Source organism: Globicephala melas, chromosome 1 (assembly GCF_963455315.2).
Source record: "Globicephala melas chromosome 1, mGloMel1.2, whole genome shotgun sequence".
NCBI lineage: Eukaryota > Metazoa > Chordata > Mammalia > Artiodactyla > Delphinidae > Globicephala > Globicephala melas.
The window spans coordinates 162,808,998-162,836,360 of NC_083314.1; the positions used below are offsets into that span (position 1 = coordinate 162,808,998).

The 27,363-nt window shown below is 38.6% G+C and overlaps 1 protein-coding gene across 1 annotated transcript; it reads left to right on the plus strand.

Moving 5' to 3' along the window:
* Window positions 1-27,363, plus strand: PTP4A2 (protein tyrosine phosphatase 4A2). Its single transcript, XM_030871310.3, has 6 exons — window positions 1-354; window positions 15,762-16,456; window positions 18,538-18,630; window positions 22,082-22,212; window positions 23,498-23,572; window positions 24,816-27,363. The coding sequence occupies exons 2-6, from the start codon at window positions 16,361-16,363 to the stop codon at window positions 24,922-24,924; spliced, it is 504 nt and encodes a 167-aa protein (XP_030727170.1). The 5' UTR covers window positions 1-354; window positions 15,762-16,360; the 3' UTR covers window positions 24,925-27,363.

The window sequence follows — 27,363 nt, forward strand, 5'->3', positions numbered from 1 at the left end:
TGGCGGCGGCGCGATCGGCCGGGCTGTAACCGTCGTCCGTCCGGTAGCGGCTGGAGCGGCAGCGGCGGCCGGGCACGGCGCGAGGCGACGCCACAGGGCAGCGGCGGCAGCGGGGACAGCGGCGGCAGCCGGAGACGCAGCGGCGGCCGCAGCAGCAGCAGCAGCAGCAAGACGGACTCGTGGACACGCGCCGCCGCCGCCGGGCCGGGCCGGGTGTCGCGCGCCGAGGCTGGGGGGGAGCCGTCGCCGCCACCGCTACCGCCGCCGCCGCCGCCGCCGAGGTGACTGAGGAGAGAGGCGCCTCCTCGCTCCCGCCGCCGCCGGACTTCAATGCCCAGTCCCCAGCTCGCCAGCGTGAGTGCGCTGCTCCCGGGCGGCCCCCGCTCTGGCTCCCGGGGCCTCGGGGCAGGGGAGGGCGGGAGGCGCCGCAGCCATTAGTGCAGGCCCGAGACACGTCCCCGGAAGGAGGGCCGGGCCGGGGCCGGGGGCGGGGGGAGCGCCGCCGGGAAGCGTGGAGAGCGAGGGTGGGTGAGCAGGGTGGGGGGATCGCGCGTGTGGGAGGGGGAGGGACTAGTGTTGTGTGCAAGAATGTTGAGTGGGGGGGGCGATGTGCGTGCGTGAGGGCGAGAGTGTGAGTTGGGGACAGGGCTAGTGTGCATGTGGGGGGAGAGAGAGCATGGGGGGAGAAAGTGTGGATGGGGGAGTTGGGGGCAGTCTGTGTGTGTGTGTGTGTGTGTAGAGGAGAGTGAGGGGGAGTGAGAGTGGGGGGCGGTAGGGGGGACAGTGTCAGGAGGGTGGGAGGAGAGCGAGTGTGGCCGAGTGTAGGGGAGAGTGAGGGGGAGCGTGTGGGAACGAGTGAGTGTGGGGAGTAGGAGTGTGCATGGGAGAGTGGGGTAAATGGGGAGAGTAAGTGGGGGAGGGAGAGTTTCTCGTGCCCGAGGTAGAGTGGTGGGGGGGAGAACCTGAGCGCAGAGTGAGAGAGGTTGGGGAGAAGGTGAACGGCAGATGAGGGAGTGTGGAAGTGTGTGTGCCTGCGACTGTTCAGTCTGTGAGCCGGCTTCCTGGAGGCTCTCCCTGATTGTTCTCTACGGCCATAGTGAACCCGGGTGTCCTGGGTTAGGGAGTTCTTTCCTGGAGCATCTTGTCCCTGGGTCCTTGGGTTCAAGTATGAGGAGAGGGTACAGAAGTCTGTTCCAGTGGCACTACCATCTTCTGGCTCTGTGACCCCCCCCCATTATTTCATGACATGGACATGAATTTCCAAATTTTTCAAGCATATGATTGGCATTCCACCCTAGTCTGGGGTTCTGAGAGCTAACTAAAACAAATTTGTGTATTGCACAGACTCTTGTAAAGTATTGCTAGTTTTTCAGGTGAGATGTATTCTATTGTTAGGTAAATTTAAGAAATGTTTTTAAGGTTTTAGCTCTTTCCTACCCTTCTGGAGAGAAGATTTTAAGAAGTAGTAATAATGATAATAATAATGGTGTAATATGTTGATGATAAAGAAGAACCATAGGCTAGCTTATTATTTTCTGGAATTTTTCAAGAAATGTATAAAGTATCTAGCAGTTCTAGCATCATTGTAGGCATTCAGCAAATGCTTGTCTTTATGGAGTCACCAAACTGTAGCCATTGCTGGATTAAATATGGTGGTTACTTCCTCTGTATTACAGAGTAGTTTCAGACAGGAAGTGAGTGAAATTATGCCTTATTCAAGGTGCAAAAGGAAATTAAGGCTTCAGAATGACACATTATTTTTTTTAATACATTTATTTATTTTTGGCTGCATTCTTCGTTGCTGCACGCGGGCTTTTCTCTAGTTGCGGGGTGTGGGCTACTCTTTGTTGCGGTGCGTGGGCTTCTCATTGCAGTGGTTTCTCTTGTTGTGGAGCATGGGCTCTAGGTGCGTGGGCTTCAGTAGTTGCAGCACGCGGGCTCAGTAGTTGTGGCTCGTGGTCTCTAGAGCGCAGGCTCAGTAGTTGTGGCGCATGGACTTAGTTGCTCTGAGGCGTGTGGAATCTTCCTAGACCAGGGCTCGAACTTATGGTCCCTGCATTGGGAAGCGGATTCTTAACCACTGCGCCACCAGGGAAGCCCAAAGTAGAGGTTCTTGATGAAGAGTACCTTGATACGGATTTTATACTGTAATGGTGGGAAGTCTCTTAGAAGTTGGGAGTCTTTTCAATACAAGCAAAGAGTAGCGTGGTCCTTTTGGTACTAGACGCGATAGAATTACAAGCAAAAACATTGGTGTGTAATTAGAAGTCAGAAATTATATTTTTCTTACAGTGTCCTTTTCTGCATCACTAGCATGCTCTCTGCTTTCAGAAACAGTAAATAGTATTGATACTGTTTGGTGGGGGACCAGATTAATTAGTATTAAGTTCCTCCTATGTACCAGGTGTTTTTATACTCTCATTCAGTTCTCACAGCTACTATTAAAAGGTGGTAGGTGTCCTCATTTGCATTCATTTGGCACACGTTGAGTGGTTTCTATTTGCCAGACGTTAGGGATACAGTGATGAGCCCTCATTGACTTACAGTGATGAGATGAGAAGATATAGAGACTCAAAGAGGTGAAGTAACTTGTCCCAGCTGGATTAAAAACCCAGGTCAGTCTGACTCCAAAGTCTTTGATTTTTCCACTATACCGTCAACTACCCTCGCTAGGTTGTCTCTCTTTGAGGTTTCTCATCCACACAGTGACCTAGCAGCTTGTACAGATGAGAGATGTTGAAGGTAATTCAGAAGACTGAATGGCTGGAGGCAAGGAGATCATTTAGGAGATGCTGACTTGAGGCTCTTTGGGGCCTAAGTTAGGCTAGGCTTTTATGTGGGTGGAGATTCTGCCTTGGAACTCTCTTGGGGCCTTAGGGTGCTTTGAGACAAGAGTCTTATGAGGCACCTGGGATATGTCTGGGAGAGGAAAGTCTGATTAAAGAAACCCAGCAGCCTTTTAAATGTTTTTTTTTTTTTTATTTTGGGGGAAAGAAGAAGAGTGTATTAATGGGGATAAGAGTCAACCAGAAGTTGTCACTTCTTTGTGAAAGTCTTTCTCTTCAGCTTTGTGGGATTTTTACCTCAGGAGATTTTGAAGATCAAGTGAGAAAATATATATGAAAGCACTTTGTTAATTATAAATTGAACTACAGACTCAAAGTATTATTATCACTAAGACTTCTACTAATGCAACAGTTTCTTATATTTAGTAGCTGGAAAAGGCTACTAGCATTTTAGACCACCTATATAAATGAAAAATTTTTTAGAACTGCTGAACCTGGTATATTCTGACTCAGAACAGCAAAAGTCAGACCACTCCCTCCATGAGTCAGGCAAGTGATATTTAATTTGAACGAACCAAATTTATAGGCAGAAACCATTTACAACATCATTGAACTTTGGTGGCACTAGGGAAGAGTAAATGTTTGAATGTTTTTGCACGTAGTTTCTTAAAAAGTCTGAAAGCCCCATATTTATGTTTTACTTGAAAAGACATTTGTGTGAACAAGGAAAAACATTTATTTTTCTTAAGATGCAACTTTTTATTCACTTTGTCTTTTAAAGATGACATTTCTATATGAGGTAGTTACTGAACACTTTATGGTTTTGAGACCTGAAGTTGAAATTGAATGGAGATTTATTTTATAGGGTTTGACTGTACTGTTCCTTTTTTGTTGGAATGTCGGATTGGTAATCAGTGAAGCCTCTAGAAAAAGCATTTACAAATAAGATGCAGATGAGCAGTACATAAATTTTTAGCTGTTGCTCTTGGAAGAGTGAAACAAGTTAGAGGGAAGCCTAAGTTAGGTTGATTTCTTTAAGTGATATCTCATTAGCTATACTACTTGTAGAAGTTGGTGATCTTTACAAATTTTGAGCAACTGGAAATCAGGACCCATAGTTTTAACATAGAAGACTTAGTTATGTTTATTGAATTAGGGTAGTAGTTAGAGATTTTGAGGTCTTGGAGTACTTATGAAGTCCAACATTATGCTTTAGGATTCAACATTACCATCTTAAGAATCTTCTGTGTGCTAAATCATGAATCATATCATTTTAAATTCATAATAACCCTGGGAGTGAGTAAGTGGCATTCTTCCAATTTTACAGATAAGAAAATTGGTTTAGGGATCAGTTGCTGAATCCTAGTTAAAGAGTATCAGTAAATAGATGGCAGTGGATTAAAAAAATTTTTTCCCTTTGGGGCTTAAAGTACTTAAGTCTCTAGCCATTTTTTTTTTTCCTCCCCAGTTAACTGTAGTCATTTTACAGGGGATTATGTAGGAATTAGTAGATGTTAAAGAAATCGCCTTTTTTTTGCTTGAAATTTAGTTTTTAGTTAGTTTTCTTTTTTTTTTTTTAAAGGATACCTCAGTTACTTTTTTTGCTCTTTGGGGGATGTTGCTGCTTTGAGATTTTTTTCAAGATACTAGTTGGGTTAGATAGAAACTGATGATTATTCTCGAAGTTTGTAAAGCAAGAGTCCTTGATGTTACAGTTTCAATAATTTTGTATCTTGCGTTTGTTAAATGAACAGTGGATGCCACCGATTAAAATTACTTGGGAAATGGTGATTTGAATCTGCTAATCTGGAGTATTAGAAGAGTCTTCTATCCATTTTCAACTTCAGAACTAGTATATATATACAGAGGTGTCTGATAGCTTTCTCTGGTTATTCTTCATTGTACTGACTGAACCACATTCTCTAGCTCCTTTGACTTCCTGGCCACTCTGTTGAGACTTGAAACCTTACAGGATTGCTTGGCGTAGAGCTCAAGTGGATATTGTATCTGAATCTTTTGCTCCATGGAGTTGTAGGGGTCTAGGCTAAACCAGAAACTGTCACTACTCTGACACCTCCATGAGAGAAGCTGCACAGTACTGCAGGCTCTGTCCACTTTCCACAGTTACCCTGTGGAGTTACTAGGACCCAGATGAGAAAATAACCTTTCTCCTGCACGTGTTGAGGTGGTTTTCCCCGATCAATCAGTATAGACTTACAGGGCATAAACTCTGCCAGAAAAATGGCTACAAGGGGTTGACAGATTATACCAACAGTTTTTATGTGATTTGAATACAAATGTTTTTTGTTTGCCTACACTGATTTCTTACCTGCGGATTCTGTAACACAGCATCCACTCCATTTTAAGTGATCTAGAAACTAAATTTCATCATTTAAATATAAATTTACATTTTACAACATTCTTTTTTAAACTGTAGAGAATTTTTAGATTAAGCTTTTCTGTGACCCTTTCTTTGCTAGTTGAGCCTGTTTTGAAAAAATATTTTGACCGTTAGAACCCTCTTTCCTTTTAGAGAATTTAATTCCTTTCATGTATTTTTGGGTTGAAATTTCATTCTTCTCAGAAAATGTTAATTCTTTTGGCATAAAATGCGCACATGATATATTTGCTTTAGCAGATCAGATAAATTACTTTATATTTTTATTTCCCCAGTGGTCAAAAATGTTGGCTCTTAACTAATGTATTGTTTGACAAGAATTCAAATTCACAATCAAGTCTGCCTTTTTCTAGTCTTTTCGTTTTGAGATTCACTAGGTTGTACCACCACAGTCTTTGTAGATTGGATTTATATACATATGTTGATATTTACTATTTTTAATAGCAAAACAAATTGGTGTGTTTCCTTCTTTCCATTATTGGTGAAAAGCCTGTCATGAGGGAACAGAGTGACTGGTTAGTACAGAAGGATATGAGTCATCAGCAGGATTTGTCAGCAAATTGAGAAGGATATGATGGAGAAACAATAGATTGTAGTGACATTCTTCATTCTGCATGTGTGGTTACAAACAAGTTTCCTTTTGGTGATTGGTTTAAATTATTCAAATAATTTAGATCTTTCTGGATGAAGAGCACATCAAATTTAAGTCATAGCCTAAACTCTGAATTGTTTTTCAGGTGAGATGAGATATTCATTTGGAGGTCATCACCAAGCAGAATTTAGTTAAACTTGTATCTATTTACTAGGAAAAAGAATTCAGCAATCAGGTAGGTTTTAGTAAGCTGAGAGGCTATTTTTGTGAAGCTTGCTGGTAATTATGGAGCAGCTCAGTAGATCAGAAGATGCTCACCAATATGGCAATACTTGTTTTCTCTCAGTGAGCAAAGAGTTACTACTACTCTACTTTTAAAATTCCTAAGAGCTTTTATTGCATTTGAATTGGTCTAAAATTCTCAGCATGGTCAAGGCCTCCTCAGAGCTATCTAACCGAAGACTTAGCTCCTGTCTCGAGTCATGCTACCATGGCCTGTCTCTATTTCTATTAGTCTTGTCATAAAAATTTTACCTTTCCTCAGAAGTCTTAATTAATCCTACTCCATTCTACTCATGCTTATTTTGTGTCTTCAAAGTATGTAGCATTAATAATGAAATTTTAATGCTCATCATCAAATATTTTTCACCCATATTGATTCTTTTAGGTTCTTGATCCTGGATGGTGATTATATGGTATGCAAAGAGAGCTCCACAAATGCTTGTTTTAAGATTAGATGGGCTGAGTTTTAGTATCATTCAGAGCTGGTATATTGTCCTGCATCTCAGTAAGCATTTTGAGGAAGAGGACATGAAAGATTAAAGTTTGTATTCTTTTTTCCCCCACTTATTTATTTATTTATTGCTGTGTTGGGTCTTCGTTTCTGTGCGAGGGCTTTCTCTGGTTGCGGCAAGCGGGGGCCAGTCTTCATCGCGGTGCGCGGGCCTCTCACTATGGTGGCATCTCCTGTTGCGGAGCACAGGCTCCAGACGTGCAGGCTCAGTAGTTGTGGCTCACGGACCTAGTTGCTCTGCGGCATGTGGGATCTTTCCAGACCAGGGCTCGAACCCTTGTCCCCTGCGTTGGCAGGCAGATTCTCAACCACTGCGCCACCAGGGAAGCCCCTAAATTTTGCATTCTTTAAGTGAGAAGAGAAGGAAAGTGAATCCATGTTGAACTAAGCTGGTGACCAAAGAATAATCACCCCTTGACATGGAATTATAGAGGTATTTCACCATTTTTACTTCACATTCATATGTAATGTGAAACAACTGCTTTCACTGTATGGTTTCTAAAGACTTTTGAATGTTGTATTTTATGAGAATAAACATCAAGTCATTACTGGGCAATTCAGTTAGTGGGTAGACAGCATATTTTAAAAGGCCACCAGCCTCTCCAAATTGAATTATTTGGGTTCTTGTCTGTTTATCTTGTACTAATACTCAGTGCACAGAGAGATGGCTGTGAAGTATAATGTGATTTTTAAGAAACAAGTTTAGGAGAGGAAGTGAAGTGTAACTTACTTAGGGGAAACTTGGACCAAAATGCCCTAACAGCAGAAAAATTTCTGGGGCTCAAACAAAAGAATTTATGCTGACAAGGTGTAATTTGGAATGTTTTTATTCCATATCCTGTACATAGAGAGCTTCCTTGCCCTCTTTTGGTGGTGGATACTTGAACAGGACCTTTAAATATGCTCAATATGTTAGACAAAATGGGGAAATGAAAGAGTTAAGCTGACCCATAAACTGCTAAGTTCTGAAACATACATTTTAAATAATGCTAACAATAGCTTGGAAGTTTTTGCTTTGCATGCTGCTCCTGTGCTGTAGGTTATTTTGAAAGGTGATTCAAATAACCTTTTCCCAAGTATCTATTTTGCAACCTCAGGGAACTTGCAGCTGTTACAGTCATTCTAACTGTCCTGATATAGCTCACAAAACATTTCAAAGTGGTTTTGACAGGGTGAATTCGGGTGTCCTTTTGGATTTTTACTACTGAGTTTGCTTTATTACAATTGAAATTCAGAATCTCAAATACATTTCCTTATTAATGAAATAATTCAGTGGTTCTTGAGTTAGTGTACGTATAGTGATGTTGGAAACTAAAGTAAAATGATTGAGACTGAAATTGTTCTCCAGGAAAATTATTTATCCTTTTGAGATTAAAGAAAGAAGGATGGAGGAAAAGAAGAAAACAAATATTAGGATTTAATTTTATGGGAATGCAGCTGAATTTGAGATAGTTCTCTATAGTATGAAGGAGGTTACCACAGTTTTTTAGGAAAAGAAGGTGCTTAAACTTTATAATAAAGAGGCTTGGGAGTCTTGAAATGTACATAAACTGAAGTCTTTAAACAAAAAGCACGTGGAGAGGGTAGTCCTGATGATACCTTTCCTTGGAAATGGAAATATGAATGAATAGAATCAATTTAATAGAGCTATTTAACTTAATTTTTAAAAGATTCACTGAAAACAATAATATAATGTTCCATACTAGAATGGTGTTAGGATTTTTAATGTTTTTACTGGTATTGAAATAATTTTTTAGAAAAAGTGAAAATTGGCCATAGTGCTGTTATCTTCATTTAAATTTTATTTCTGAAAGGAAAAATAACATTTGGACAAAGAGTTTCAGCTGGAGAGTTGCTAATCTTTAGAGGAACAATGGAGTACAAAATTGAAAAGTAAATATTTTGAAGTATGGCGTGAAAATATTTAATGCAATTTTTGTCTTACAGTTATTTGAAGAGGTAGGAATTACCAGAAAATGACAACTACTTCTAATTGCCAGGGTACATACAAATTTGAAAACCACTCCCTTTTCATTTGAGTGGGAACAGAGCCCACGGGACTTCAGAAAATAACTGTCACTGTTCTCAGAAGCAGGTGTGATCTGTTGGTTAATTGCTTTCCTTTCCTTTCTGAGTGGCAGGCCATGTATGTCCTGTTGGTTCTGAAGTGTTCAGATATTTTCCCACTATCAAGGTCATGCTTTCTTTTTATAGAACTGATTATTGATTTGTGTACTGGAACTTGATTCTCAAGTTCCCTCCTTAAATGAGGAAGTAGAAAAGTGGGAATAACCAAGGGAGTAACTCTGAAACTTTTTTTAGCAGTAAGAAGTGTGTTGCTATTTTTAGCTTGTTTACAGATATTTTGGATCATAATTTCTGTAGAATTTAATGTTACCTCTTTCCTTATCAATTCCCCGGGACTGTAGTCAGTAGGGGACGGGAACTAACATTAATTTGAATGGTCTAAGTTCAAGGAGCCAGGTGTATTCACTTTTAGTTTGATAAATGCAACAATAGAGAGGATGAACAAAGATAAGTAGTACAGAGAGTAGAGCTCTTATTTCGACAGGGCTCTGATGAGTTGGGAGTAGGTATGAAAGTGAAAATTTCCAATTTAAGATCAGTTAACCAGGAGATGAGGTTTTTTTTTTAATTGAAATTTAGTTGGTGCAATATGTTAGTTTCAGGTGTACAACATAGTGATTAGGCATTTAAGTACATTGTGAAATGATCATGTCTATAAGTCTAGTAACCATCTGTCACCGTAAAAACTTATTACAATATTATCAACTATATACCTTATGCTGTATATTACATCCCTATGACTTATTTTATAATGGGAAGTTTGTACCTTTCAATCCCCTTCACCTGCTTCGCCCAGTCCCTCACCCAGAAGATGAATGGCTTTTTGTTTTTTTAAAAATAAATTTATTTATTTATTTATTTATGGCTGCCTTGGGTCTTCGTTGCTGCCTGTCGATATTCTCTAGTTGTGGCGAGCGGAGGCTACTCTTCGTTGTGGTGCGGGGGCTTTTCATTGTGGTGGCTTCTCGTTGTGGAGCAGGGCCTCTAGGCGCGCGGGCTTCAGCAGTTGTGGCACATTGGCTCAGTAGTTGTGGCTCACGGTCTCTAGAGCGCAGGCTCAGCAGTTGTGGTGCACGGGCTTAGTTGCTCCGCGGCATGTGGGATCTTCCCGGCTTGAACCCGTGTCCCCTGCATTGGCAGGCGGACTCTTTTTTTTTTTCTTTTTTTAAAAAATAAATTTATTTATTTATTTATTTTTGGCTGTGTTGGGTCTTCGTTTCTGTGCGAGGGCTTTCTCTAGTTGTGGCAAGCGGGGGCCAGTCTTCATCGCGGTGCGCGGGCCTCTGACTATCGCGGCCTCTGTTGTTGAGGAGCACAGGCTCCAGACGCGCAGGCTCAGTAGTTGTGGCTCACGGGCCTAGTTGCTCCGTGGCATGTGGGATCTTCCCAGACCAAGGCTCGAACCCATGTCCCCAGCATTAGCAGGCAGATTCTCAACCACTGCGCCACCAGGGAAGCCCCAGCAGGCGGACTCTTAACCACTGTGCCACCATAGAAGCCCCAGAAGATGAGTGTTTAATTAGCAATGTTGAGTTTTCTTTAGTTTACAAGTCTTAATCTCAAATGGTCAAAATGCAGTAGATACAGTAGTACTTTAAAGAGGAATTTCCTTGCTTTTCTTTCTTGATGGTTGTGAAGATTTTATGGTCTGTTGTCTGAATAGTCTGTGAATATTCGGTCAGCCTTCTGTGAGTTATTAACAGTTACTCAGGGCCTTGAGTTTTTTTCCCCCACAGACCCCATATCCAGTCTGTGGACAAATCTTTTTGGGTTCCACCTCAAGGTACATCTTGAAACTGATTCATATCCTCTCTACTGCTACTGCTTTGGCCCAAGCTACCATTATCTGTCTCCTAGATTATAGTATCAAGTTCCTACCGGATTTCCCTGCTTCTACCCTTACTACTCATAATCTGTCTCCATATAGCATCTAGAGTGATCCTTTTAAACATTGGTTGTCACTCTTGCTTGAAACCTCTTATTTTTCTGAGTAAAAGCCAAATACTTCTGTTGGCCTGTAAGCCTCTCTTTTTATTTCTCTGACCCTATTCATTCCCTTGCCTTATCTGCTCCAGTAGCACTGGCCCCCTTGCTGTTCCTAGAACACTCCAAGCATGGCCCCACCTCATAACCTTTGCAAGAGCTAATCCCTCTGCCTAGAATGCTTCCTCAAATATCTATTTGGCTCAAAACCCCAGGACTAGGATAAAAGGTCACTTTTTTCATTGAGGCGTTTCCTGCTAGCCTTATTTAAAAGTGGAATCCCCTCTCCCTTCTGACACTGCAGATTCCCCTGCTTTGCATTTTTCTCCATAGCAGTTGCATGTTTTATTTGTCTTTTTCTTCCTGCTAAAATATAAGATCCATCCTGACAGGAATTTTTGTTTGTTTACTGCTCTTGCTGCCCATATAAGAATATATGGTATATATTATGTATCCAATAAATATTTGCATTTATACATTCTTAACTGGCCAAATTGCAGTGTCTAGTCCTTCATGAGAATGAATTCTTTACTGTTGACAGATTATTCATACTTAAGGGAAATGCAGGTGTCTTTAATGAGGTGAAATTAATTTGTCTTAGGAAAAAATTGTTGCAAGGTGTTAGTCTTGTATACCATATTATGCTTTCATGTTGTCTGCTTGTAGAAACCACGCTGACTCAAATTTGCATGACTTCCTGTAGAATTTCTGGCAAGAAAAGTAAACAGTAAATGTATACTTACTTGTTCCTCAGACCTTTGCTTTTAGATTTTATTTTCTAAGATCTAGAGTTCTTTTGTACATTTACTTATAATGTACTGTTTTTAATTTGGTGAATACTGGCATAACCTATCAAATTAGAGGGTTTTTGCATCATCACTTTAATTTGTAAATAGAAGTGATTTCAGTGGAAAGCTTGTTGTGAGTGGCTTGACAGGATTTTTAAAAGGATGCCCAGTAAGTGTGGGTTACATTAAATGGGGCTGATTTTGTAAAGTTCGTTCATGCCCTTGAATTCTCTATATTTATATTTGAACTTAGAATTACAGTTGCCAAAGCAGGATCTGAATTTTACTCCATAATTTAGTATCTTTAACAAAGAAGAAAGCTGTCTTTCTGGAAATGTGTAGGTACAGGCTTGCCAGGGACAGAAGGACTAGCCCTTTTGAGGCTCTTTGTAATCCAGTGGTTATAGCACTGTTAAGGATGTAATTAAATTGTAAATCATTGTAGGTTCTTTATCACCCTAGAATTAAAAATTAAGGGGACTTCTCTGGCTGTCCAGTGGTTAAGACTCTGCATTTCCAATGCCGGGGGTGTGGGTTCGATCCCTGGTTGGGGAACTAAGATCCTGCATGCCACATGGTGCAGCCAAAAAAAAAAAAAAAAAAGATTAAAAAAAATTAAAGAAATTAAGGTAATAAGTGTACATGGGAAAAAAACAGTAACTGTTTAGAAGGTATATATTGTAAATCATGCTCCTGGCCTGAGTGAAAACATACTAAGTACTCACAAATATTTCTATATATACTGTTTATATTATCATGTACCTTGCTTTTTTCACTTATTAGTATCTCTTAGCCATCTTCCCGTATCAGTTTATATAGGTGTTTTATTCTTTTTAACCTCTCCATGGTTTTCCGTTTTAACATTGTGCCATGATTAAGTGATGGGTATTGTATTATTACATGCATTTTGGCTTTTGGTTCTCATCTAGGTAGATGTTAGCAGTTGAGCATTGACAGTGGATATTTAAACTTGTAACATACCCCTCTTCAGAGTTTTAAGTAGTCTCTGTTGTGTTATTGACTTAGTCTTACTGGCAGTGCACTGTCTTAGCTTGGTAGACCTCTGCTTGCTTGTTCTTCTTCCAGCCCCCTTTCTTTATTCTTCTTTATCTTTTCCTCTTCCCTCTTTAATTTAAAAGGATTTCTCTGTCACAGACCATCGTTTTCTAATTCTTCAGTGAAGTCATATTCTTTTGTTAAAAATGGAAATGTTGCCTAGGAAATGGAAATTCCCCAATTCAACATTTTAAAAGTTAGATTCTATAAAAGATAAAGGGTGGAGAGAATATTTGGATGCGTATTTGAATTTGATCACTGTTATGTGTCAAGTACCAGCCTCTTCCATCATCTGGTAAATTAAAGTAAAAATCAATTTTTACTTGAGTAGGTAGAGCAGAATCAAGGCCAGAGAGAAAACTTCAGAAAAAAGTTTTCCAGTAAGGTATACAGGTGCTGAGTTTATGCTAAAATGTATGGCTCTGTAACTGTTGAGTACTTTCCAGCTGTGGTAGGTTGTTTATGATTTTTTTATACAGACTGTTTGCTTTGCATTCTTATGGGTGTCACAGAAACTAACATTAGTTTATCTGAATTGACAGGTGCAAGAACATTTAACTGTTAATGTGTAGTTGAACTCCTGGGGGAGGGGGAAGGAACAGAAGCTTGCTTTTATCATGCATCTGTTAACACTGATAGAACATAGTGTTTCATTTGGCAGAAATTCCTTTGCTGGAGATCTCAGTATGGTATTAAGAATTGAAAATCTGGGAATTCCCTGGTGGTCCAGTGGTTAGGACTCTGTGCTTTCACTGCCGGGGTCTGTGTTCGATCCGTGGTCAGGGAACTAAGATACTGTAAGCTGTGCAGCCAAAAAAAAAAAAAGGAATTGAAAATTTAATAATAAGTTATCCTTCTCCCTGGTAGTGGTCCTTCCAAACTGAGCTTGGAGGAATAAGATGGGATAAAGGTTGTTCTGTTTTCTGAGAAGACAAACACTGATGACTGGGTAGAAAACTTAATGCTAGAGCTGTAACCTTTTAAGCCTGGCTGTCACTACAATGCTGGTCTTTCAGTGCCTTTCTCAGCTGACACACATATTAGCTGCCATAACAGCATTAAACCGAAGGGATTCAAACAGGTTAGAATTTCCTTGTGTTTTGCTCTGCATTGCACGCAAACCATTGTTCTTTGAGTAGTTATTTTAATAGTCTTTTCTCCCCTTATTATAAGGTCACAGAGTTGCAAATGAACATCCAACCAAATATTTGAAGAAAAGTTACACTGTCATGAATAAGATTATGACTTGAAAAATATGTGGATACCTCCATTAGTCAAAATTGGAGGGAAAATAAGACCTGGGTTCTTGTCCTTGATCTGCTGCTAATTAGCAGTGTGGTCTTAAGTTTTTGTAATCTCTCTGGATCCCAAACAGCAACTTTTTTTTTTAAAGGTCAGTGTATTTGATCTCTTAAGTTTCTGCCAGCTTTAAAATTCCTTGACTGTACAAGGAGTACTCTGTGAAATGTGTGATCTAAAGTGGCTGCGTTTTAGGGTTACAGTTAGAATTATGAGTTAGATTATGAGTTAGGAAGGGTGATGGTGTGTATTATGTTTTTGTTAGTTTGAATGTAGAAGTTTTGTGTGTTTGCTGTAGTGGATAACTCATTATGCTGAGGTATTGGAGTTCTTACAATGCCATTTTGAATTTCTTGTGTCTCATATTTTAGGAATGTTTTAGTTTTGAGCTTGTGTCTATGGTAATATAATCAGAAGTATATAATTTACAAAATAAAATGCCATTAAGAATATCATAAAAAGAAGACTTGAAGATAGAAGATTAGGCTTGAAAGTTTGAGGCTTAGGTTTGTTCTTACCACTTGCAGTTTCTTCCTGCAGGTGCCTCTGCAGTCATTATCTTTCATTTGTCTGGTTACAGTCATCTTTTTTAGAGTTCTAAATAAGCATTTATTGGTGGCTTAGGGAAGAGGCAAGTAGAAGAACTTAGACCTCGTCCCTATTTCCAGAGGAACTTATGATTATGTTGACACTCTGACTGAGCCAGCTATACAGATTACTGTGTTTCAAAAATTCTGCCACTTCTCTTCTTGCCTTGTTTTGGTAGGAATAATATTTGCGCAGGAGACTGCTGTGTGAATCATTAACCTTTGGATGCTTTTGTACTCTTGAGGTAGTGATGTGAGAAATAATAAAAAGATAAATTGGACTAGAAATGAGAGAATGGGATTTATATATTAGCTGAGTCAGCTGGAATTGTGGTACCTTGGGAAAAAATACAGGACTTTTCAGAAGAGTCTGAATTTGGGCCTAGCTAATTCATTCACCTTAGACAAGTCACTTTTCTGATCCTCTTTCCTCATTCATCATAGGTAGTTAAAAACTACTTAGAGTTGTGAGGAAAAGAAGATAACTGGTATCATATGAACTTTATGAACTGATATCATAAATGGGGCCAATGCATATATTTTGGATTGAAAGAATTAAATCCTCAAAGTGGAATTTTGGTAAATAGCCTTCATTTACAGATATAATTTTAACCAAAGATAGTTAACATCAAAGCAGACAAATAAGGAGATCATTTGATGTGAACTTTATAAAAGAGTCCATGGAGTGAAGTTTTAAGTATCTTTTAATCATTTAAAAATGATTTAAAATGATTTTAAAAATTCATTTTAAAATAACGAGTTAGAAATAATCTTACTAGTATAGAACTTTATTGAGCCTCGTTTTGAAAAAAGGAAGACATATTTAACTTTTTTTTTTGGCTGCACCATGCGGCATGTGGGATCTTAATTTCCTTACCAGGGATCAAACCTGCCCCCCCGGCAGTCGGAGCACGGTGTCTTTTATTTATTTTTTTTAGTATTTATTTTATTTTATTTATTTATTGGGTTGCGCTGGGTCTTAGTTGTGGCAGGCAGTCTCCTTTGTTGCGGCACATGGGCTCCTTCGTTGCGGCAGGCAGGCTCCTTAGCTGTGGCTTGAGGGCTCCTTAGTCGTGGCATGCACACTCTTAGTTGCAGCATGCTTGTGGGATCTAGTTCCCTGACCAGGGATGGAACCCAGGCCCCCTGCATTGAGAGCTCGGAGTCGTAACCACTGGATAGCCAGGGAAGTCCCAAGACATACTTAACTTAAATCTCTGACTTTTAATACTCTTGGTATGTACTTCTGTCCTATTCTTGGTAGATGGCAGTAGTTTAGAAGTGGCGTCATTTCAGATGTCTTTGGGCTCATAAAGAATGTATTCTTGACTTTTGGGCATTGTGTTTGCTGTCAACCTCCAGTTCATTTTCTTTATGATTGTCTCCTCCAGGTTTTTCGTTGGAATATACGTTGCACATTTATGGCGATTCTGAGCGTGAGGGCAGACTTCTGCCAGGCTCAGCACAGCGTTTCCGCTGACAAGTGAGCTTGGAGGTTCTATGTGCCATAATTAACATTGCCTTGAAGACTCTGGACACCGAGACTGGCCTCAGAAATAGTTGGCTTTTTTTTTTTTTTTTATTGCAAGCATATATCTTTTAATGACTCCAGTAAAATTAAGCATCAAGTAAACAAAAGTGAAAAGCGACCTACTCTTTTAACTTGTCTCACTAGTGCCTAAATGTAGTAAAGGCTGCTTAAGTTTCGTATGTAGTTGGATTTTTTTGGAGTCCGAAGGTATCCATCAGCAGACATTGAGGCCCAAATTGAATTTGGATTCAAGTGGATTCTAAATACTTCTGCTTATCTTGAAGGGAGAAGCTTCTTAAAGAATAAACAAGTTGAATAGAGAAAACACTGATCGATAATAGGCATTTTAGTGGTCTTTTTAATGTTTTCTGCTGTGAAACATTTCAAGATTTATTGATTTTTTTTTTCATTTTCCCCATCACACTCACACACGCACGCTCACACTTTTTATTTGCCATAATGAACCGTCCAGCCCCTGTGGAGATCTCCTATGAGAACATGCGTTTTCTGATAACCCACAACCCTACCAACGCTACCCTCAACAAGTTCACAGAGGTAAGATTGTAGCATGGTCTACGTTTTGGATTGATTTATAGGTAAAATCCTGTTAAAAATTAACACCACTCTAAAGAAATCTTATACCACAAAGCCATTTATTTCTGTGATTGGAGTATGGATGATACTGATCCTGTGGATCTTACCAGTCTTTGTTTGAATTAGTTAAAACAGATTTTTAAAACAACATTTATGGAATTTGAGGAGATCTTAGAGATTGTCTAGTACTGTGTTTTTTCCTTTGAACATTATTAGCAGTTCTTTTGTTACAGTTTCAATAATAAAGCTAATTAACATTTATTGAATACTTAGTACGTACCCAGCATTACAATAAGCAGTTTTATGCATTATATCATTTACTCCTCACAATAACCCTATGAGGTATAGGTACCATTATTTCCCTTACAGATGAGGAAACTGAGGTTCAGAGTGGTTTAGTAATTTGCCTGAAGGCAAATTACACAGTATGTGGTAGAACTATCTCTGACACTAAAACCCATTTCTTCCTAAAATGCCCTAACCACTTTTGATGAAAAGCTACCCTAGAACTACTTAGCAGTAGGAACCACATTATTCAAGGGTCCAGAAATTTAGGGGAAGGAAAGGTATTATAGGTAGCATTTTTATGTCAGATCCTGCATTTTTTCTATTGGTAGTAGTAGAGAAACATTTTGTACTTTATTCAACAGGCATTTGAATGTAAGCTTTTTAATCATTCTCAGATTGTTCAGTCTCAATGATTTCTGTTGATGTATTTGTGGAGTAGACTTAGAGAGCTAGATGAACTCCTAGGGATTCTAAATCTACCTCTCTCACTTTACAAATGGCAAAACTGAGTTCAGAAGAGGTTTTGACTTGCTGAAGGTCACAAATATTTACCATAAAAAATTTCTACTGGAAACTTTCAATGAACAGCTACTGTGGAGTTCACTTTAATGGGATTTTATTTGTATTTTGAAATTTTTAAAAATTTCTGACTCATTATATAACATTAGCAACTCTCCTGAGTCTGTTTTATGAGAAGGCGTTTCTGTGAATAATAAAGTCCTTTAGCAATTAAAATAACTTTCTCTTTAGATAACCAGATGATGGACACTTCTTGTAGGATATCACTGTTCTGCTTATTTATATTTTTAATTCTCTGAGCTTCTTAACTTTGTGTACACAGTGTACAAGTTAATTCCAGGCCGGTATGCCCTCAGGTTGTTCAGTCACCTTTAAGCCTGGCTGAATTACATGATACTATTTTCAGCCTGTGGATTCCTTGGTCATAGACTCCTGCAGCTATAAAAAGATGTCGGTGGCCTCTTGAAGTTAGTTAGTGACTGGATTAGGCATTACTGTAGGAAAACTTCTAAAGGAGCAAGACTTCTGGCTGTAATTGTGTGTTACTTGACTTTGTAATATAATACCACTATTTAATCTGAATTTCAAAATTGCTTTTGTTTCTTTAAATTATAAAAAGCAATATGTACTTAGTACATAAAAATGAGAAGTTACAGATAAGCAAAAGACAATTTAAAAATACTGTTAATACCTGGTGTCTAGATGTTTTTTCTGTATTTATGTATATATTTATAAATATACATATAGATAGGATCACACTGTGTATTTTAGAAAAATTTCCCCCAACCTCCTTAGTATTATTTTTATAGCTGTCCTAGTATTCTGTATGGATGTGCTATACTTTTTTAACCATTCACCTGTTTTTGGACCATTAATGTTTCTGTCTTTATACCATCCCAAACAACCTGTGCTAAACATGCTGGTACCTAAATCTTTGTGTATATCTTTAATTATTTCTTTAGTATAAATTCCCAGAAGTAGAATTTCTAGGTCAAAGTGTGTGTGTGTTTTTAAAGTTTTTGCATTAATGCTACCAAATTGCCCCTTACAAAGGTGGGCCTTATTGATGCTTCCACTTTGAATGCAAGAATGTCTATTGTATATGTTGTTACAACGAGAATGATTTTGATCTTTGTCTGAGAATGAGGTCTCGTTTCAGTTTATAAGAGTATATTTTTAAAGCTTTCATTGCAGATTCTAAAAACAAGTTTCCTTATATTTGTTTTTCTTTAAAGGAACTTAAGAAGTATGGAGTGACAACTTTGGTTCGAGTTTGTGATGCTACATATGATAAAGCACCAGTTGAAAAAGAAGGAATCCACGTTCTAGTGAGTGTGTAGTATTTTAATTTTTCACTACAAACAACTTGTACCTTTCAAACATAGATATTTTTAAAACTTGGCACTCATAGTTTGCTTTTTAAACTTACAGGAGATACAGTAATCATAGCAATCTGTTAAAATTTCTTTGGATTGGCAGTTTTGTTCATTTATGCCCTTGAAGTCCACAGATGCAGAGTATTTTCAACAAAAAAGGCAAAATTTAGTGCACACTTATTTCAAGAAAATGGAAATTTCATTTTTTTTCTCTAGGAAATTACTGTGACATTTAGCTTTTGTTTCAAGGCTACTGGTTTGAATCTAACTGAAAGTAGTTTCCATCAGACATTCTTTTTTTTTTTTTTCATGGTACGTGGGCCTCTCACTGTTGTGGCCTCTCCCATTGCGGAGCACAGGCTCCGGACGCGCAGGCTCAGCAGCCATGGCTCACGGGCCCAGCCGCTCCACGGCATGTGGGATCTTCCTGGACTGGGGCACGAACCCGTGTCCCCTGCATTGGCAGGCGGACTGTCAACCACTGCGCCACCAGGGAAGCCCCTATGTGCCTATTTTTTATTGAGAGTTAGTTCTGTAGTCTTTACTGCATTGGTTGGTAGTTGAGAAGGCAGTTGATGCAAAGAAAATAAATGTCCTGTTGGTAAGGCAGTTGTCTCACATCTGATACATAAAGTTTCCTCACTTCCACATTGGTGAAAACACAAAAATCAAATAGCCAAACATTATGTTTTTTAAAATGTATTTTAATAGTATGGCATGGTAATAATACTTTGCTTGCATTCCTATTTCTAAATGACTTTAAGATCCCCTGGCTGGAAATCACTGGGGATAAGTATAAACGTGTATAAAATGTAGCCCTGTGTTTAAAAAAATAAAAACAGAATTTTAAGTTCTGAAATTAAACCAAATACAAGTTCCTTTTCCTGTATTGTATGTTCTTTAGAGAGTAGATGAGAAATCAGTTTGTCTTGACAGTTGGCAGGGTGAGAAAATGAACTGCAGATTGACCGTAGTCTGTTTGAATCAGTAATGTTGGTAAACACCTTTATGAAATAGAAATGAACTAAAGAACTTGAAGTAGTTTGTAGAAGATAGTGGTAGATCTGGGATTTATTCCAGGCCTTTAAATCTAGGCTTTTGTTTTGTTTTAAAGAGCTGTGATCAGATAAAATTAAAGGTCTAACTAAAGCTGGAAAAAAACCAAGGATATTTAGAATTAAGCTTGGAATTTCTTTTTTTTCCTAGGCAGAATTTTTTTTTAAATTTTTTAAATAAACTTTATTTTTTAGAGCAATTTTAGGTTCACAGCACAACTGAACAGAAGGTACAGAGATTTCCCATATATGCCCTGATCCTACCCATGCATAGCTTCCCCCATAATCAACATCCCCCGCCAGAGTGGTACACTTGTTACAACTGATGAACCTACACTGATACATCATCATCACCCAAAGTCTATAATTTACATTAGAGTTTGCTCTTGTATGTTCTAGGGGTTTTGACTAATACATAATGACATGTATCCAGCACTATAGTATCATACAGAGTCGTTTCATGACCCTAGAAATCTTCTGTGCTCCACCTATTCATCCCTCCCTTCTCCCTAATGCCTAGGCAGAAATTTTAGTTTAAGTTGGATTGCTAATTTACTTTTGCTAGGTGAAGAGGGTTTGGAACACCTTATAAGAGGATATTCCCAAAGTGAGACCTTTCAACCCTTTGACCAATGTTCTTGTAAATCAGAAGCACATTGGAAAAGACTAATGGTGGTTTCAGCCATGTCAGTTTGAAGTTCAGATGCTTCTAAATTACTGCTTTAGTGATTTTTTTGGATAGAAACTGCTTGTATGAGTAAGTAAAGCATGTTTCATATTATTGTTTCTTAACTAGATGCATTTTAGGGAGTCTTAGAGGAAGTAAGCTCTTGACTAAGGTACTTACTAGTTTTACTGCTATTTACAGTTAAACTTTGTAGTGACATTTATAATGATAACATTGACAGCCCTTTAATTATGGGGCGTAGTTGACAAACATAATGTGCTGTCATGGCTAATGGGCTCCATGAAGTGTTCTAGTGGTGCCAGTAATGAGTGCACAATCAATTTAGTGCTCTGTCACTTTTCCCTTTTTCCTTCTCTAATATTTTAAAGTGTCCTTATCCAGTCTCATTAGAATAGTATTGTTAAAAAAAAAATTCCCAGTGTCTTTGCATTTCTGTCCTTGAAGTTAGATGGGACAGAGGGTATGATGCAATATGTGAATGTCCCTTCCCCCCTTTCTTCAAAATGACTTGTGTTGGTTTCTCAGGACCTTGTGCGAGGTAACAAGGAAGATAAATCCCTGCCTGTATTGTGAATGCACATGGGGTTGGTCTTAATTGAAAAACAACCCAAATCAATGAATATAAAAAGAGAAGGGAATACTTGAGAAAATGGTTTTCATTTCCTCAGGATCATATCATGTGGCACTATACTTGTAAAATGGGGTGTATATAATTTAGGCTGAGCTTTAAAAATATTTGCTGCTTGACTTTAAAAAAAATACATATGTAAGCACAAAGATAGTAGTATGTTTCTATTATGATCTGTTGGAAATTACTTATCAGAGTCTTTAAAGAAAAGACATCATAACTTAGAGCTATTTGGGGATAATCCTCAAAAATATTTATATTCGTAGAGACCAATGAGATACCAGTTGGTATACTTTGCCAAAATGGACTTCTAAATCTTATTGACAGGTGGTGTGTCCTCTCTTACTTTGTCTTGGTTTTAATTTTAGTTTTCTCTATTATGTCTAATTACTGTTCTATTCAGATAAAATATTTGAAGAATGCTAACCTCTTATCACTCTTGTGATAAGACATATTTCCAAAGAAAAAGTTTGATGCTTATGTTGCTGGTTATGTATGCTTCATTGAGAAGGCTAAGTTGGCACACTTGAATTTTGATCTTGGATCATTTTTCAGAAGTGATCAGAATTGTGTGGTTAAGTATAGGTACATGGGGCTTCCCTGGTGGTACAGTGGTTGAGAATCTGCCTGCCAGTGCAGGGGACACAGATTCGAGCCCTGGTCTGGGAAGATCCCATATGCCGTGGAGCAACTAAGCCCGTGTGCCACAACTACTGAGCCTGCGCACCACAGCTACTTAAGCCCGTGAGCCTAGAGCCCATGCACTGCAACGGGGGAGGCCACGGCAACGAGAAGCCCACGCACTGCAACAAAGAGTAGCTCCCCCTTGCCGCACCTAGAGAGAGCCCGTGCGCAGCAACAAAGACCCAATGCAGCAATACATACATACATACATACATTTATTAAAAAAAAAATCGGTACATGTAGAACAGTTAGTGCAATTAGGCCTGCCCTGTGTATGCAGCTGTTGTGCATTAGGATGTTAATTCTGGAGAAAATATCAATTTAATGTAAAAGACCTTTTCCTCCCAGGATTGGCCTTTTGACGATGGAGCGCCACCCCCTAATCAGATAGTTGACGATTGGCTAAACCTACTAAAAACCAAATTTCGTGAAGAGCCAGGTTGCTGTGTTGCAGTGCATTGTGTTGCAGGACTGGGAAGGTAAGTTCTTCCCCTTTTGTCTGTGAATTCATTATCAAAAATTTCACTTTGATAGAAACTGCATTTATTACGCTAAATATTAAGTTGCCTGAAAGGAAAGGAAACGAGAGCAAAAGCTGGTGTAATGATTTCTCAGAATAACTTTTTATGTTTCATTGTCTGAGTCTGGGTTTAGTGGGTGGTGGTTCATAAGTTGTTTTGGAACTGGTTTAATGTAATTATCTTTGAGCCAAAAATACAGTCTTAATTCAGTTTCTCCATTTCCAGTAATCAAAGTTTTAGGTGTTTGAAATGGGCAACAAAGTTAAAATAATTTTAGATTTGAAGAATCTGTACATGATTAATTTTAGATTGAGATGAATGGAAGTTAATAGATGAAGAGCAGATGGTTGAACCTTAAATTCTTGAAAGGAAGTGTATGGAGAATGAAAGTTGACTTTGATTTTAAAATCTTTTTCCTTGAGCACTGCATGGAATGGTGTTGCAGCACTCATCAACAGTAGATTAAATGTCAATTTATAATGTGCACTTTGACTCCAAACATTAATGCAAGCTGCTGTTGCCTCAAGGTGGTGGTGACTCAGGCTGTTACCTCTGCTCAACCCTTTCGTTCGCTATTTTCCTTTTTTGCAGTTTAGTGTTGTACAGTTCTTCAGGGTCAGACGTCTCTAGTCCTTATCCTGATTTGGGGCAGTTTTTTAAACTAATAGCTATCCTAGTTAGGTAGTCAGTCCAAAGTTAGTGCCTTATAATGGGCTTATTAAAAACATCATTTCCTTTGTTATATTAATATATATATAGAAAGCAACTCCTAATTACGAATTCTCTGCCACTCTCCCAGCTCATGGAAAGGATTTTGTTGAGGAAGTCTAGCACCTCTTTAGTACTTGATGAAGAGATGATATTAAAATTGATTTGTAACAAAAATTTTGAGACACTCAAGATAATCCATTTGGTCATTTACTATGATAATGGTTAAAGATCAGTGGATTTTTGGTGACATAAAATGATGTGAAAATTTGAGATATAATGTGATGATGTTTTAAAGAGTAAAGATCTTGTAATAAAGGTTTAGAATTTTGTACTTTACTAAAAATAGAAAATACCATAGAAGCTGTAATGATTTAGATATTTTTACTATGTAGAAAAATATCAGATATTTTAGTGTACAGGAACAATGAAAGCTCAAGCTTTACATAATTTTGGTAATAAGTAATCCTGGGTTTTAAAAAATCCTTTAATTCCAAAGACCTGTGGTTATTTACAAATGAGTTTATCTCTGCAGGGCACCTGTGCTGGTCGCACTTGCTTTGATTGAATGTGGAATGAAGTACGAAGATGCAGTTCAGTTTATAAGACAGTGAGTATGAAGTTTTATGTTCAGAAACACATAAAGCAGGACTTCCCTGGTGGTCCAGTGGCTAAGACTCTGAGCTCCCAATGCAGGGGGCCCGGGTTTGATCCCTGGTCAGGGAACTAGATCCCACATTGCCATAACTAAGAGTTCTCATGCCTCAACTAAAGATCCTGCATGCCTCAGCAAAGATCCTGCGTGCCACAACTAAGACCCGGCACAGCCAAATAAATAACTAATTAATTTTAAAAAAACACACAAAGCAAAATCATACAAGAGAAAGAAATTATAAAAAGTACCCATTCATAGTACAGGGTAATTTGCTGTCTTTGGCTTAAAATATTATTTGAAGATATCAAAAATGGCAAGTGATAAAGAGACTCACAATAACACTACTGGCTCCCAGATTTAAAGATTTTCTAATTTAGGTGGCAAATTTGGGCATTGTAGAATATGTCCAGTATATGACTTGAACATCTAGGAGTCTTTAAAATGAATAGCTAGGTAGCTGAGTCTCAGTGATGTGGTGCCTCTTTTAATGGCTGTCCAAAATGCCTTCCAAATGTAACTCTCTGTGACAAAGAGGAAAGGAAGAAACTATAGAGGAGCAGTTAATCACCTAGGATTCTTAAGTGACCTGTTCAGTCACAGAATCAGGATGGTAGTGCCCAGACAGAATCTTGACAGCAGTCTGGAATAACAGGCCATGCTATTTTTTTTGTCCAGAATTCTTTGGCAGTTATTGTCTTGCCCTTTCCCTTTCTAACCTTTTCTTAAAAAGAAAAGAGAAAGAAAGAAATAAAAAAATGACTTTGTGACAAAGGGCATGAAATGTATGGTAGCTCTAGGAAGATAACATGTTTCAAGGAATGCCATCTGTGTCTGCTGCTTCAAATAAATACTTCCTCATTTATCCTAAGTACTTGCTGCCATTTCTAATATGAAGAATATATTAATTGGGAAGAGTATAGTCAGATGTCTCTGGATTAACCATTCTGATCTTTATTAAACGATTAATAGACTCTAATGAGAGTTAGCAAAGAAAATTTGTCTATTTCTTCTTTTAGGAAGGCACACAGAAAGTTCATGTTTCAGTTCAGCCCTTTCACTTAAGAAGTGATGTTGTATGGGAAATATGCTGGTTTTCAGCTGTGTAGAGTTAGAAAGGCCATAGGCCATAAATACACTTTTCAGTGAATCAGGCAGCTCTTTTTTTACATGATAAAGTGTGCCATTCTTGTATTTTCAGAAAAAGAAGGGGAGCATTCAATTCCAAACAGCTGCTTTACCTGGAGAAATACCGACCTAAGATGCGATTACGCTTCAGAGATACCAATGGGCATTGCTGCGTTCAGTAGAAAGAAATGTATACGAAGGCTGACTTGATCGTGGCATTTAGAGGGAACTCTTGGTACCTGGAAATGTGAATCTGGAATCTTAACTGTGTCATCAAAGTAGTGATGGATTCAGTACTCCTCAACCACTCTCCTAATGATTGGAAAAAAACAAACAAACAAGAATATATCCCTCTATAACGTGAATAAAATGTTTAAGAAAAGAAAAAGAGAAAGAAAAAAAAGGATTAATTTAGTGAAGGATGATTTTGCTCCTAGTGTTGGAGTTTGAATTTCTGCCAGGATTGAATTATTTCAAAATCTCCTGTCTTTTTAAACTTTCTCAAAATAGGTCTCTAAGGAAAACCAGCAGAACATTAGCCTCTGCAGAACCATCTGTTTGGGGAGCACACTCTTCCATTATGCTTGGCACATAGATCTCCCTTTTGTGGATTTCTTTCTTTCTTGGGGGGGGGGGAGGCACGGTGTATTTTTCCCTTCTTCTCACTTTCGTCTATCCCTCTTTTTTCCCCTGATACAAGTTGTAGGTGAAATAGGAGAAGCCCATGTTGCTGTAGATGTGCGTGCAGTCTGGCAGCCTTAAGCCCACCTGGGCACTTTTAGGAAAAAAAACAAAACAAAAAAACACCAAAAAAAAGAAAAAACAAAAAAAGGCAGTGGCGTATATAGTATATGATCCAGGTGTTTTTTAGTCTTTACTGATGATGGGGTATTCATGTTAGTTTCTTTTCTTGAAAACCCTATTCAACATTAGGCAAAGTAGCCAGGAGCCTTTTTTGTTTTGATAAATTTGTGGGGAAATGGCATTTTAAGAGGAGTCTCTCAAAGAACTTAGCTGAGAGTCGAATTCATCTCTTTTCCAACCAATGAAGCTAAGTGGGTGTCCCAGAGATTGTTGTTTTCGGAAGGCGAGTACTCCAGGCCGTCACTAAAGATATGTCCAGGCAGAGCATTAGCACACTTTCTACACCTTGTAGAATTGTGGGCTGTAGCATTACTCTGATTTTCTGTCTAATGATGTCAGAGAATGCTGTTAGTGTAAAGTTTTTATTTTAGGACTTATTTGTACTCTGAATTTTCAGGAACAGTCAAAGGAGTAGCAGCAAAGACACAATATTTTAGACTTGAGAAATGCCTGTAATGGGTATTTCCCAAACTGCCCCCTATATGTACAGTTCAGTTTAACCACTGATTGCCTTGTTATTTTCTTACTAGGTTCTTTGTGAGATTAAAAAAAAATTTTTTTGCTGGTTCAAAACCAACAATGCCTAGTGAGTATGTGTCCACAGGCCATAATAGGGTAGAAGAGAGACATAGAGCAGCTCATTGTGTAGCAAAGGGACTGTGTGGCTAGTGCAGTGGTGTAGTATCATTTCTGCAGATTCTTTGCTGGGTTCAATGTACTGATCTAGAAAAGCTATTTTGCTGCTCCTTTGCAGTTGTGACCAGGCTGCATTGACAAAGCAAGTTGGAGGATACCATCAGGGGCTCTTGTACTCTCCAGCTGAATATTACATAATTAATAGTGCTCTGCTTCTAAGGATTTGAATAAAGTCTTACGGTCATCTTGTCCTGTTGGAATTTGCTGTGCAGAGCCATAAACTTCCCATTTTGTTAGGATCAGCTAGGCCAGTAGGAATGGACCAGGACCTTGTTTCACACTGATGATACCTCAGATGTTGGCTGGCTATGTGAACTGCCTATTTCCTATGCCGAGTTGTTTTGATTTTTAAATAAATAAAAATCTGTAGATTCTCTTCTCCCCCATCCCAGAAAACAAAACAAAATAATGCTTTTTGAAATTGTTTCTAGGATTTTAAAGTGAAAAATGATGGTACTATCCAAAATTCTTTATTTCAGAACCTGACAGTAGATTCCTTTAACATAGGCTCAAGATCAAAACAGCATACCCTCTAAGCTCAGATAGACAGTTGACTCCAAGGGTTTTGATCAATACCAGAACAAACCTTTTTCCTTTGACATGCTCTGAGTTTTGTTGTTTGGAGGGAGGGAAGGAGGGAGGGGGAGAGAGAGAGAAAGGGAGAGTGAGCGTGTGAGAGTGTGTGTGTGTGTGTGTGTGTGTGAGAGAGAGAGAGAGAGAGAGAGCGCGAGAGAGAGAGAGAGAGAGCAGTATCCACCAGTAACAGTGCCTGCCTGAGTTGGGAAAATTACATTCCTGGTTCTGTATGAGGAGAAGGGTTTATAAAACAACATGAAACATTAGCCCTCATTTTGTTTTAAATTACAGACTAATGTTAATTGTTCTCAGAACTGGATTTTCTTCAAAATTAAACATTTTTTTCTTTTGGATTTAATGAAGTATTGCTAGCTGAAGCCAGTTTGACATGGTGAGGGAGATGTCAGACTGATGAAAGGTGTGCAGCCTGATTTAAAACCAAACCCTGAGCCCTTTTAAAGAACAATAAAACATATTTTACATGC

Coding starts and splice junctions, on each gene's coding strand:
- PTP4A2 (XM_030871310.3), top strand. CDS start 16,361: ATGAACCGTCCAGCCCCTGTGGAGATCTCCTATGAGAACATGCGTTTT. Junction 16,457..18,537: donor CCCTCAACAAGTTCACAGAG/GTAAGATTGTAG, acceptor TTTTCTTTAAAG/GAACTTAAGAAGTATGGAGT. Junction 22,213..23,497: donor TGTGTTGCAGGACTGGGAAG/GTAAGTTCTTCC, acceptor TTATCTCTGCAG/GGCACCTGTGCTGGTCGCAC.